The sequence below is a fragment of the Perissodus microlepis genome, chromosome 10, assembly GCF_051167445.1.
Source record: "Perissodus microlepis isolate ML-2025 ecotype Zambia chromosome 10, ASM5116744v1, whole genome shotgun sequence".
Taxonomy (NCBI): Eukaryota; Metazoa; Chordata; class Actinopteri; order Cichliformes; family Cichlidae; genus Perissodus; species Perissodus microlepis.
Window position 1 is genome coordinate 12,419,043 of NC_140470.1, and position 14,434 is coordinate 12,433,476.

At 41.9% G+C, this 14,434-nt stretch overlaps 1 protein-coding gene across 1 annotated transcript; it reads right to left on the reverse strand.

Moving 5' to 3' along the window:
* Positions 1 to 242: 242 nt before the first annotated feature.
* On the reverse strand, positions 243 to 13,237 carry LOC146378923 (A disintegrin and metalloproteinase with thrombospondin motifs 15-like). Its single transcript, XM_084942083.1, has 8 exons — positions 12,068 to 13,237; positions 7,229 to 7,361; positions 6,934 to 7,101; positions 4,901 to 5,184; positions 4,623 to 4,800; positions 4,351 to 4,523; positions 3,542 to 3,717; positions 243 to 3,401 (listed from the first exon to the last, which is right to left on the reverse strand). The coding sequence occupies exons 1-8, from the start codon at positions 12,995 to 12,997 to the stop codon at positions 2,609 to 2,611; spliced, it is 2,835 nt and encodes a 944-aa protein (XP_084798209.1). The 5' UTR covers positions 12,998 to 13,237; the 3' UTR covers positions 243 to 2,608.
* Between the last annotated feature and the right edge of the window lie 1,197 nt (positions 13,238 to 14,434).

The window sequence follows — 14,434 nt, forward strand, 5'->3', positions numbered from 1 at the left end:
CAAAAAGGAAGATGAGAATAAATGTAGGCTATTGTTCATTTTTTTAGGCCACACTCCAGCTGCTTCTTCTCCTCAGTCTCTTTGAATGCTGACCTCAAAATATGTTTACCACTCTAAGTTTTGTCTCCATTCATTCACACTGACATTGCTGTGAGGAACTAATTACAGCCAGTAATTGTCATTTGAGAATCTAAGTGCCAGTGATTAAAGCATTGATAGATTTTTTTTTATATATATAATGTGTGCATTGTAAATATCATGGCAGGTTTAAGAAAAGTCATCTATAAAAATACTTTGAACAAGTGAAAACCTCAAGGGTATAACAAAAGAAAAAAAGGGAATGAAGCCAAAAGCGAGTCAGTGCTCATAGACTCACATTTTAAAGTGCTCAGATTTACCACAGATATAAAAACATTTATACTTTGTTACAAATAATAGTTTTAGTCTTTTCTAGCTAACAACTGTATTCAGGTTGCTTTATAAGTCACTTATTTAAATTCTGTTATGGAATAAAGTTATCATTCAGGTATCATTCAGGGCTAGCTTTAAGGGCTAGGCTAGGCTGGTAGCCTGCTATTAGGCTATCAGCCTAGCCTAGCCTTTTGTATATATATATACTTTTTTGTATGTTTTTTGTATATTACCATCCATCTTCTGTGTGTCCAATTCAAGGTCACAGGAGCATATCTCAGCTCTTATACAGCAAGAGGCACGGTACATCCTGGACAATCTGTTGCTAGGCTAACACAGAGACAGACAAACATTCACACCTACAGCCAGTTTATTATCACATTATCTCATCTCGTGTATGTCTTTGGACTGTGGGAGGAAGCCAGAAGCCAGCGCAGGGAGAACAGAACTCCACACAGAGAGGCCCCATGCAGCACTAGTTAACAGGTATCCTGGGCAATGCACCCACAGAGTCTGTGGAAGCACCTTTGTGAATAAGCTTGCTAGCTTGCTTAGAAGCCAGAGGCAGTTGACTAATATTCACCTTCCCTAAAAAAGCAAGATGACTTTGGCTATGTCCACCTTTTTACAGTCTATTGTGAAAAGCGGACGTCTTTCAGCAACCGAATGAAGACTGATATTGACATTATATATCTACAGAGTTGAGAAAAGAAAAACAAAGCATCAGTTACAACGGTAATGACTTTATTTTGGAATAAATACACTAGTGTCAAAGACCATTACAAATGCCTGTGTAAAAAAAAAAAAAAGATTTTTTAAAAAAAGAGTATTTACATTATTTTTTGCACAGAGCTGAATAAATGTATACATAGTATACAGTACAGCCCGTGTAAGTCATTGGTTTCTTTTGCTGTACAAAGTGCAAAAGCAGATTTAAAAACAAACAAACAAAAAAACAGCCAACTAACATGAGACTTACCCTGTAGTCGGATGTTGGACTGGTGAATGTGACCCCTTCAAATAAAACAGAACATAATGGATTACAGGATTCCGAGTCTGTCGACAGAACAGCTTGGCTCAGGCTGTGAGGCCATAAGAAGATGGGGATCCAGGAAAACACATTCTCTCTGTGATTGTGTTATTGTTTTATTGATAATAAATTAGCTGTGCTAACTGTGCCAGACGAGCATGACTTAACAGACTTCACGACTGGCTGAACACTGTGAACTACGAATAATGTTGCTGAGGTCAAATGAAGGAAGAGATCACGAGAGAGAGGATCTCAATGCAGTCTGTGTGTATTTGCATGCTTATAGTATCTGGCTAGGCCTCTATCTTAGGTCAATGTTTCCTGGCCTGTGTTGTTTAGTCAGTGTGACTTCATATTCAAGCTTAAAGTGAAACACGATGTGTACAACGAAGGTGATCTCTGTTCATGTTTTGAAGAAATCCTGGCTACATGATAATCGTGTGTTTTGCATCTTTAACTCCTAAAACGTCGCAGTAATAGCAGTCTTGATCCACTGCAGGAGTTAACTACCAAACTGTAAACGGGTGGTGGTAGGAATAAACAGTGCCACATAAGTATTCACACAGCAATGAAAATGATATCAGTTTCATTTCAGAATCAGTTGGAAGATTTTAAAATTCCTTGTGATTCAAAAAAAAAAAAAAAGATGGCCGATAAAACATGCGTGAGATATTTTGAAACTATGTTTTAGTCAAACTGTTATTCATACGTGTCACTCTTGGTATAGTTGCTATTTGAAAAATGACTGGGGCGTTTTGTAAACTACCCACAGCTTTCACTAATCTGCAGCCTGCACAGTTAAAGTATTATGACATGAAATGGGTTCCAGACTCAAAAGGTAAACTAGATTGATTGCTTGCAAATGGACATTCTGTATCTGCTGACAGTACAAGGAATTCAACAAAATTTTATTTGACCTTGATTATCTTGTATTGCCATAAAATGTACTCCTGAATAATGCTTAAACAAAGTGGCAGTGAAAGATATCGTTCAGCATTCATCTTCCAGGTTTGAGTGTTGATATTCTTCCAAGCAGGTGTCCATCATCCTCTAACAGCCCAAGTGGAAAAATCCATGTCTGACAGATAGAAAAGATACTTGCAGATGGAATCAATTCACCCTTTTAAAACAGAAAAAAACACTTGTGTCGCTTATAGGTTTAAGTTACTAGCAAGGCGTCATGTTACAGAAGTCCAGCTCCTGTGGCTTACGAATGCCAGTGCAGTGATCTCTTGTGAGAAGATGCCCAGTTTGGCTTTGGCAGTGCAGTGGTCGTCTCTTGAAGCCCTTCCCGCAGGTTCTGGAGCACGGTGACCACTGGCCAATATACCACTCAGGACATGGCCCTTCACAAACCCTGGTGGCTGGAGGTCTTTGCGAAGAGTCACAGTTCCACCCTGGCTTCCCGTCTGGTTTCAAACACTGCACCATCCTCCTCTGGATCCCACGGCCGCAGGAAACGGAGCAATCATCCCAGCCTGTGGTAACCCACTTGTCCAGCACGGGCTCCTCCTTTTTGTAAGACATCTTTAGGGTATCTGTGTCTTTCTCCTTGACACTATCTTCATCCAGGACACTGTTTTGAGAGTTTACCCTCTCATTCTTCTTCAGAGTCTTGTCTTCCTTGACCTGACGGGCAAGGTAGAAGGAGTAGCGGATGCGAGGAGGTGTCAACTTGCCTGCACAAAGGACCTCCACCGTCAGGGCTTCTCCCAAGGGCTTCATGGCCTGTATGGTCTCCGAGAGGCCGACTGTGCCACTGTAGCGCAACAAGCTTCCCTTTACAAAGATGTCCTTCTCGCCAGCTGACACTATGTAGTTCCCATTGAGCAGGTAATGGCCGTCACTGTTCTTCATGGCCAAGTAGTTATCATCACTGACCATTCCCTTGTAGCCTCGCTGGCGGATGTCTATATTGGCTGCACCCACTGGCAACATGACAACGAAGTTGTAGCCATGCCTGCAAGCCAAAACATTTTAGAGTCAGTGGGGGCTTGTAATAATGGAGCGAAAATGATAAAGTTATGTTGAAGTGAGTGGGGGAAAAAGAATGACCAACGCTTTGTAGAGCTCGTCCCATGATGACATAGTGATACTCACACAGGCTTTGTGAAGAGTCCAGACACTTTCTTGCAGCCCTTGTTGTCACCTCCACAGATTCCACACTTATCAAACTTTTTAGTGGAGCCAATTTTGCTGTCACAGCCGGTCTTAATGCACTTTCCCTGGACACACACTCCCGTGGAATCTGGTGAACATGGAGTCCCATCAACAACCTTGGATGTAAAAACACACGAAGCGTTAGCTTCTGCATTCACATCAAAAAACTGTTACAAATGAGTTCACTTGTTCCTTTTACTGGGACAATAAACTATTTGTTATATCAGGTAAACTACCTACATGACTTCGTAAGTGTACACAGAATGTCATAGTATAGTGCATGTTTTGAGATCAGCCCTATTTCCAGTGTGTATGCAAATGTGATATAGAAAAAGTGTGCAAGGTTTTTTCATCCTTAACTATTAACTTCAGCGCATTTTTTAAACTAAATTCTACATAAAGCCTGCTGCCAGCTAACTTTTAAAGTTGTGAGTCAGTGGTTGAAACATCCAGCTGACCTGTGCTGAGCTGATCTACGTGTCCCCTGAGTTCTCCCTATCTGCTCCTTCTCAGCTGATTTGATGGACTGAAGTGCGAACTCCGTCTCACTGCTGCAAAAGCTCACTCTACGCCCTGCTATCTGAAAAAGATAAACTGCCTCTGGTCTGAGACCAGAGGCAGCTGGATGACATATATTCTCTTTGCTATCGCTGCCTCTAAAAATAAAAGGATTTTAAGCGCTAATGTATTTTGACTTTTGACTGATCGTCAATCAGATTTTCTGTCTCTCGAGTGCACCTTATTCTTACCTTTGATTCCAGGACGTTGAAGTAGCCCGTACCATTAGCCCTGCAGATGAGTTTGCACCTGTCACTGAGGGACACTCCAGAGTACTTGGGTATCCACACCACTGAGTGGCTGATACGGTTACTGCTGAATCTCTGGCCGCTACTCTCACACTGCTCTTCGCGGTATGTCTTACCTACACAGAGAAGGAGGGACGACATACAAGGTGAGAGGTGGGATTGCTCTAGCATAAATACGTAACTGGATATACTTGTCTGTGTTGAGAGATTTGTACCTGTGTCAGGGCAGCTGTTCAGGTTGCAAGAGCGGTATTTGACCCGAACTCCTTGGCAGTATTTACCCCCATTTGATGGAACTGGGTTGTTACACTCTCTTTTTGACAGCTGGACACCACCGCCACATGTGCGTGAACAGGTACTGAACAGGCCCCACTTACCCCAGCGGCCGTCCACCTGAAAATAAGAATGCATAAATAAAAATGCAAATAAATACTATTATTATTCATATCCTCATAAAGGTATGTCCTGACAGAAAGAAATGCTTGAATCTTACCTTCAAGTTGTGAACCTGCTTGTCAGTGCAGACCCCTCGGTCGCAGACCTCTCCGTCCCCACACTGAGTGCCATCTGCCCAGGGAAAGTGCCGAGTCATACACACCAAATGTCCGCTGGACTTTCCAGTGCACCACAAACGACTGCATGGCGGCTGCATGAAGGGACAAGGCTTAGAGCCTTCACCGAAGGCGAGCTCACACTGGCGTTCGAGGTTGTAGGATGATCCTGGCAGCGTGTCAGGTAGGACTAGCGGTTTCTGAGGCTGGTCGAGCAAACAATCACCTAAGAAGAGGGAGATTCAGTAAGCCACACAACGACGCAGTATGACCTTCTTCTTCTGTGGAGACTTTATGACACACAGGTATAAAAGATGCAACCAAAATACACAAATGCACGAAAAACACAATGAAAAACAATGTGTTTATGCTTATTCTCAAATATTTATATGGTCCTCTTCATTAAATGTGTGTTTTTTCTGCATGTTGTGTTGTGGTGGGTGGGATTGTGGGTGGGCACAGGAAGCAGTCATTGCCCTTGTGATTTGGCCTTTGATGCAGTATGTGCAATGTATGCCACACACACAGAAACATGCATGAGCACACCACACACAGTCATCCCCACCCCAGTCCCTTCCTCAAACTCCCCCTAAAAACCCACAAGCCTCTCCTCTTATTTTCCATCCCAGCCTTGTTGCATGACTTGCAGTTAGACTAGAATATTGATTAAAAGGATATGAAGCTAGATAGTGCTGCAAAAGTCAAAGGCATCAGAAGCTACAAATACATACCTTTCTGGGAACAGACTAATATTAGGAAGAGTTTGGCAAGTAGCTGCAAAATGGAATCACGAAAGGCCAACATGAGAGGATGAAAAAGGTTTCCAGGAGTTTTTTTATCCCCCAGAAACATGCAGAACTTCGCACTCTTATGGGGAATTTTCACATACAAACACATTAATCTGCGCTTGGAAAAACTGGGTTCCCCCACTTGAACTGTTTAGTATGCCATTCATGTTGTGGTGAATTCGCAGCACATTATAAGTGAACTGCGGTGCGGTGGTAACAGTCCCACAGACGTAGCAGAAAAACACACTGATTATCAGATAAGGCAATGCTGTACAAACAAATCACTCTACGCCAAATAAGCTCAACCTCATCTCTTCCTTCCTAGTCTCTCTCCATAGAGCAATCATGGAAACAATAGCTGGTGGTGTGTGTTTAAACGGGTTACAAATAGGTCTGGACACAGCGCTGAATGAAAATTACCACAAGCATGTGGCAACATGCTTTTTCCACCCCACTGCTTTTTGAAGTTTAGATTTATGACAGATGGCCAGGAGAAACCAGGTTATGATGCTGTCACAGAAATCACTCCCTGATCTTCCTCTAAACTAGTACTTTTGTCCACAGATTATTTCCAAAATGAATAGAGAGAAGCAACAAACAAAAAATGTCTATTTGGAGTAAACCTGCATGGGAAACATTGTGCAGATACACTTAGTGGTCCAAACCGCCGTGGTGACTCTCCCCAGACAAAAAGGCCTGTAATTTGGGACAGATGTGGGGGCAGTTTTAAAATAAAAGTTTAGAATTGCTCCAAGGCCAAGTGCTGTGGTCTGTCCTGTTTGGCAAACAATCTGCATCCAAATGAATGAATTTCTTCTTGGCTATTGCAAGCCTTTTTTTTATAAGAGAGGTTTGGCAGATGTGAGAAATCAAGCATAGGTGGATATTGAAATGAATCCATTCTCTCGCTTGCATTTATCCAAAAAATGATTTCAGTAATGTTTGGAATCAGGGCTTGCTCTTCAAAAACAAAAGCATGGTTGTCATTTGAACAAAACACAGCTGTGAACAGACAGCACCGTGTGACCAACACAGTGAGGACAATGCCTTGCTATATGTTTGTAAGTCATTACTGCTTCAAGATTGTTTACAACTATCTATCCAACTCTGGCTTTCGACCTTTTCAAGCATGCTATGAGACTGCTTTCAGGCTGGAAACACTGAGGTCAGAGGTCAAGAGAACTCACCATGCCCGCCGTCCAGAAATTCAGTGATGATTGCAGCACTGCAGGGGGACCAGGGGCTGGTACGGTTGATCTGAATAAGTGTGGGTGACATCATGTGGTTCTCCTGCATTTTTCCGAACAGGTCCTCACAGGACCTCACATTGTCATGTGGCATGTTGAACACATGCCCTGTGGAGAGGGAGTGAGATCTCAGATGTCTTTCATGAGTGCACAGACTGTGATTATGCATATACACTTTCAGGGACACTGAGATATTAATGTGGACTGAATGAAGGATGACGTCGACGGAGCATACCGAGCTCATGAGCAGTGGTGAAAGCTGAAGGAAGGCCGTCGTCTTCGATTACAGAGCAGCTCCTCTTGGGGTCGCACATGGTGCCAACATCTGCCATGCCAAGTGTGTCACAGGTGGAGGCGCCGCAGAGGTCCTGGATGAAAAAAGACATTAGCATGATTACATCTGAAACAATGACAGCTAAAGGCAAAGTCAAACACGGGCTCGCATCCATCCTTCCTCTTAACCAAAGTCTGAATCACAATGGTGCTCGAGGCTAGCCAAGCTAAGTTTGTCTCTCTATGACACAGAGACACAAAGAGAGTTACAATATTTGTCTTCATTTATCGTTTTAGTCACTTCTGGGTAGTGGGTACTATTTATAAATTTACCGCTGACATATTAACACCCTTTTCATTGAGTTAAAAACTCATTAACATTCTTTAGCTGCCTATTTTACACAACAAGGAGTAAGTGTTGTTTAAGGTCAACATATTTGTGTTTTTAGCTGCTTTTTTGGCAACTTTGTTCGGTACACTAGAAAAAAAATGATGCCCAAAATGCTGACCTTAACTAATTGAATTACATGTAATTTTTCCATGTGATTTTGCTACATAAGTAAAATGTAAAACATTTAATTTAATGGACTCTGATCAAATGGAAGCGCATTTTTCGTAATGATTAATTATTTCAATAAGTAAACTTTTTAATTTATATATTTCAGCTTCATTTTATTCAAAATTATTGCTTCATGATTGCAATTGTGTCACTTGTTATTGGTCCTTGAGGTGTGATGCTGAGAAACAAAATGGGCTGCAGCAGATTAACGGTAAATCAAAGTGGTAACAACTGTGTGCCAAACATTTAAACAGCACAGCGGCCTAAGACTCTCCACTTTGTTTTGATAATGGCATTTGATGTATTTTTAAGATAACATAAAATCCAGTTGTAGCTAAATTAGACAATGATTTCTGTCGATTATCACAGAATGGCTCCCACTGAGTTATTTGCAGTGTTATGGGAAAGTGTGACAAAGCTAAATAAAGGTTATTGACACAAGATGGCTCAAGAGTTGGCAGTTTGTCTTGTAATTGGAAGGTTGCCGGTTTGAGTCCCGGCTCCGACAGCCTTGGTCGTTGTGTCCTTGGGCAAGACACTTCACCTGTTGCCTACTGGTGGTGGTCAGAGGAGAGGGTCTGGTGGTGCCAGTGTCTGGTAGCCTCGCCTCTGTCAGTGCGCCCCAGGGCAGCTGTGGCTACAATGTAGCTTGCCATCACCAGTGTGTGAATGGGTGGATGACTGAAAGTAGTGTAAAGCGCTTTGGGGTCCATAGGGACTAAGTAAAGCGCTATACAAATACAGGCCATTTACCAAGACATTTCTTTTCAAGTGATCAGCGTGACCTCAGACAGTTTGGGTTATGAATCTGTTATTGGTCTGCATTTTTCTTTCTCAGAGATTGGAGTTTGTTTGAAACTGGACTGCAGCTTATCCTCATTCTTGCCCTGTCTGGCTTTTTTGTGGTGATGTCACCTTGTTCCCAGACGTCGGCAATTAACTTGTCTGAGTGCGATGCTATTAGGCCGGTTGAAATCATGTCCAGTTTATGAAAGTACAATTATTAAATTATCCTTTATGTTGTCTTGATGTCATCGCAGCAAGATCTTCGTTTAAGAAATTGGGAAATTATTCAGTCGTGTCAACCACTGCTTTCCACCACCCAGTCTTTAAATCTTTTTAGTGGGAAACAGTGTTTAGAGCACACCTTCTCCTATGAGGTAATTTAAATAACCCCAACCATAACATTTCCATGCCAGAGCAGAGTTTCCAGATGACCTATTTCTCTACCACAGGTTTTTAAATCCAGTCTTAGCGAGTATGCATTTGGAGCTGAACCTCCTAATCACAGGACAACTTCGGCAGTAACCGCTGCAAAGAACCACCCATCTGCCTGTTCCCTAAACAGCACTGTCCCTACATACCCCAAAACACAGAAAACCAGTGGTGGTCAGCTATTACAGATAAAACACCAGTTGAGTCTCCTGCAGCCCCTGCAATCCTCAGCCCTGCTTAATGTAACCATTAAACACGGGGCCAAGTGAAGACCTCGAGTGCTATGACAAATCATTCCTAGAATAAACCACAAAACCACAATTGTACACCAGTGCAAATCTAATCCAGATGTCCTCATGTGCTTGGAGGACATCTGAAAGTTTGGGCCATTTCAGTAAAAAAAAAAAATAGAAGAACTGCAAGATGAACAGGGGAGAAGAAACACCCAAGTCAATGAGTTTGTTGTTTGCTATGACCTACTTCCCACATCTGTCATCTGTCTTTGCAATTTTGGTGTTCCTGCGAATTAACAAAAAAGAATAGAAAAACGATACTTACCTCAGCAGACTAAAATTTCCATTTTGTTTTGTGTACAGATTTTATTGCTTTTAAATCCCGTCCAGCCTGTTACCTGTTTGTGCTTTGGAAACAATATTCAAAAAGCTTTGAAAAAGGTGCTTCTCAGAGTTTTATAGGTCTGATGCAGCAGTATCCTGGGCCGAGTTTATGACATCTGGACATTCTTTGGTGAGCTCTTTTCTTTCTCAGCCCATTATCTATCATGTAAGAAAAGGCAAACAAGCTGTGAGCTAAAGTACAGTCACCTCCTCTCTCCCCGGGGGAACTTGCATTCTAGCAGATTTATGGTCAGATTTTATCTTTTGGCTGCTCTCCTACAATAAACATTCTGTGCAACTTAGGGAACCGGAGCGCACTTTGCGGCATTCTTTGCACAAAAATCACGCTGGCTATACTGTTTCGGGACAACCACAGTTGCCTCCGGACAACACAGAGTTGGTCTTCATAAAACCTACAAAATTACACAATGGGCTGGTGTTAAGTGGAGAATGAATGGGCTTTGAAATATCTGTTAAAAACTGTAGTAAACAAAGGAAAATACAACTCACTAATTGGACAGACTTAAAGTCATTGTGTCATGATGAAGCAGAATTGTTAGCAGACATGTCAGCAGAATCCTTGAGTTTAAGAGGGGAGACCGTTTAGGCCTAAACTGAGAAGAAAATAAAAAAGGAAAAAATATATGTCAATCTAATTGCAATGAACAAAGCCTGACAGGTTTAACTGCAATCTCATGATCAGTAAAGGCCTCTCATGCAGTACACCGGACCTTGAAATATTTAGAGCTTGTTAGGTACATGTTTGCAAACCCCACAATTTTATTTATTGCTTCAGGAAACAGTGATTATGCTAATAGATTCAATATGAAACTGACTGTAAAAGGTCAGTGAAGGCCTGTATCCTCTAGATTCCTGGTGTTGAGCATGAGTTTGATTGGGTGGTACTGTAAAGAAAGTTTTATGCACCACAAGCCACTGTTTAGACTTTTCATTTGTAAACTATGTTAGTATTCGCTCATAAACTCAATGTTTTGTTTTGTGTACACTTTATATGTGATATTACACCAGGAATCTGTTGTTCAACACACAATGGTTAGAGGTGAGATTTCTTTGTTCAACCTGCTGTGTTAAAAGGAGGCTTTTTTCTGAATCCCTGCACTTGTTACACTTCACTAAACCTTTGATTGCTTGATGCCTGTCTTTTTGCTTTATATAGTAAATTACATCCTTGTGACTCTCCATGAGAAGCCAGTAAAGCTGACTTGGGTCGTGTCAAGTGGCTGCAGAGTTTATAACATCAGCTTTGCATTTTAAGCAAAGAACCCAGTAACATTCTTGTTTTTGGAACACTTTTATGGAAAATGCTGAACATCTTAAGCTGTTGATATCTATTCAGCTAGAACATACTGTAAAAACTTGTGCAGAACCACTGTGGCAAAAGAAATGGAGGAGGAAGCATGTGACGGACTGAAGAATTGCCAGGGAAAGATGCAGTCCAGCTGCTGATGTGGAGGAGTTTGTTTCGACATAAAGCGAACAGGTGAGTCAAAAACATGCAGGCCTGTAACTCTGACATCCCACAAAGGACCCCACCACCACCACCCTCAGTCCCTCCATCCCATCCCTTCAGGGGCCTGTTTAATGAGGAGCAGGCAGCTGCAGCAGAATGGGAACAGCTGAGAAAAATAACACATCCACACAGTACATCCCCAAGGGCACTGACGCCCATTATATTCAGTAAATTTGCAGGTATAACAAGCAATAGTTCACTTATCATTATGTGCTACTAAGGCTGACAGAATAGTACTATGTTACCATTGGCTCTTTTAACTCTGATAGCACAGGTTTTAAGATGACCTTGTGACTGCAAGCTAAACACTTTCACTGTAACTAAATCAGTTGGCCTGACTTGTCAGCTTTATTGCAAGTTTTCACAGTGGTAATGGAAGCGCATACATCACACTGACCAATGAATGTGAGCAATGACTTCATCTCTGACCTTGTGTCATCTTGCAAATATTTGGGAGTGCAGAGAGAAGTCAGAGGTGGTTTGCAAGTCTATAAAACTGCCCTCTGAGGATCTATGACGAGCAATCAAGTCTGGTGCTCTGTTCAGCTCTGTGTGACCCAGCCTTGGTGTCAAAGCTGTGATGCTATTGGTGGACTGCCTGCATGCTCCCTGAGTTCATGAGAGGCGGAGAGTGTTTTCAGAGCAAACCAAAAACGCGTCAACTGGAGTTTTACTTATCACAAAGTTATAAGAGTACATTGCACATTTTCCTTCTCAAGATCAGAGGTTGCTTTACAGTATGTCACTTAAGGTGACACAATACATGTGCGAAAAACAAACATTTACGTTTTCTGTGCGTAATTGCGCTTACAGAACATATCCCGCTGTGGTTTTACCCCAAACATGTGTAACATAAACGATACTAAAAGTTTTCTTTACCTGTCTGGTGAAAAGAATAGCTGTGTCCCAGTACTCGGGATGCTTGTCGTTGTTTTTGTTCATCTTTTTTTGCCAAGTGCAAAAGTTCCGCAGCGTCATGGCTGCGTTCCCGGACACCTTGGGTCCTTTGTCCTCCTCGGATATAATCATGATCTTCACAACTGTAATGCTGATGGAGTTGAGGATGCTGGGATGCTTGTACAGCTTCGCTGCCACTGCCATCAGTGTCAAGAGGTAGTGCTTTAAGTCATCTCCGTGGAATTTGGCCATGGACTCGTCCGCCACAACAAGCGTCTCCACGTATCTGGGGATTGAGGCGAACCTTTTGGCTCTCCCCATCCTCTTCAGCATCGTTTCTGTCACATTGCTGTGGTCTGCCAGTCGCTTGTATTTCTCCAAGGACTGCGCAGCCTGGAGGCTTATGTCGCTGTCCACTGCGCACCTGGAGGTAGAGCTGGGCTTCAGGTTGTTGCTGGCTCTGCGCCGGACGATGTGCGCGCTCTCTGCGCTTCTGGTGTCATTTTGTACCGGGCTGATAAAATATTCCCAGCCGTGGAAGCCAAATGCACCTTGCACACCTTTGCAGAGGCTGAGAGCGGCATAAGAGTACTGATCAGCGTTCACATATCCAGAATAAAAACACCGGGTCAGGTCAGTGGTGACATCGGTATCGGAGAGCCACAGTGCGCCTTGGTTAGAGATGGAAGGGGCAATGAAATTAGAGTCTCGCTGTAAATCGATCACTAATTCCTGCTGGAAAGCTTTAATCTTTAGGACATATTTTCTATTAAGGAAATCCACGTCGTTATCAGAATCCGTCCTTTCATCACTATTCATTCTAATCGGGAAGCAAAGTTCACTCTCCATGCAACGAGCAAGCTTTAAGAGTGAGACCACAAAGTAAAGGAGAAAAGTTGATCTGATAAACATGACGATGTTTGCATTAATCAAAGATTGCAATGACCAACGGGGGGGGAGGGGGGGAAGAAAGAAAATCAGAATGATGAAGAATCTACAAGCTCAGTGGCGGCGGCGAGAGGATCAGGATGAAGAGCATAATCCAAAGCGCTAAAACAGTGCACGTCGTACAAGTCCACTCAGAGAAAACTCCTCCTGGTCATTCTCCACGTGTGTACTCAGTCGACTGCTGCCTTGTGTGGAGCTTATGCATTTGGTCATGTGTAAAAATATGGAACCACAACCTTTCTTTGCTGGGGGGGGGAGTCTTTCGAGGCGCTCATTGGATGAGCTTCAGTCTTTTCTTCTTCTTCTTCTTCTTCTTCTTTTTTTTTTTTTTTGCCGCCTCTTAAAACTCATCAAACAGGCCAATCAATAAGTCACAACGTACAAAATATGATGAATTAGCAGATCTTGCACTTTACACTCAGACTCCTGCATATAATCCACTACTCCATCAAAACTTTAGCTTTTGGTCACATGGAGTGGATAAAAATCTTTAATGTCACATGCATATTGAGCAGAAATCCCTGCACTTCATTTGTAGTTCATAAGGCGAATAAGAGCTACAAATACTGCATGGTTAACGGAACACCGGACAACGGGCAGCAGGAAAATAACAGGCATGATTAAATAAGGGGTGACACAAGCCACTATCATAGTGCAGCTGAAGTTCCTCAGAGGAAGGTTATAAGTTGTAAGGATTCAGCATCACTTTTTCTCCATGTTGTGATTAGGTCCGTTTCTGAGAGAATCACATACGACATCTTGTGGACAGAATAATAATAATACTATAGCAGGGGTCCGAGGGTATTCTTTTAAGACTGCCAGAAAATGTTAGAAAGTAACTACTCTAATTATTTTTACTCAGCTACAGCCTAATTTGATCTAATTTTACTTCTATACAGGAGGATGGGGCTGTTGCTAAATGATAGTTCTTTATTATTTCTTTACGGATTAAAATCTTATTTGCAAAAAGCATCAGCATTTGAATTAAAGTTGTTATGTGAGACATATTTTGTACTATTATACATTTTAAATGCATTATACATACCTTACGGAGCTCTAATATAAACAGTGCAGCTAAAGTTAATGTAATTCAGTTTTGTTAGTCAAACATAGATAAAAGAAACAAAGCTGAAATTAAAACACATATTTAACAGCTTAAATATCATTAATAGTTTTGTGTGTTGTCGTGTAAAAGTCTGTGGAAATCTTCATCTCATCCGTCTGTAGTAGTAAATATGATGATTGTGACTTTATGTGGTCTACTATTAGCTTTGCATCTACAGACAGACTTGGGCCACTTCCCTCAACCATAAGGATTTATTTTATATATTTATAATAATTTGTGGTATAAAAGTTCTAATATGACCCCAACGGGGGTGAAAAATAGTAGTAATGCTCTAG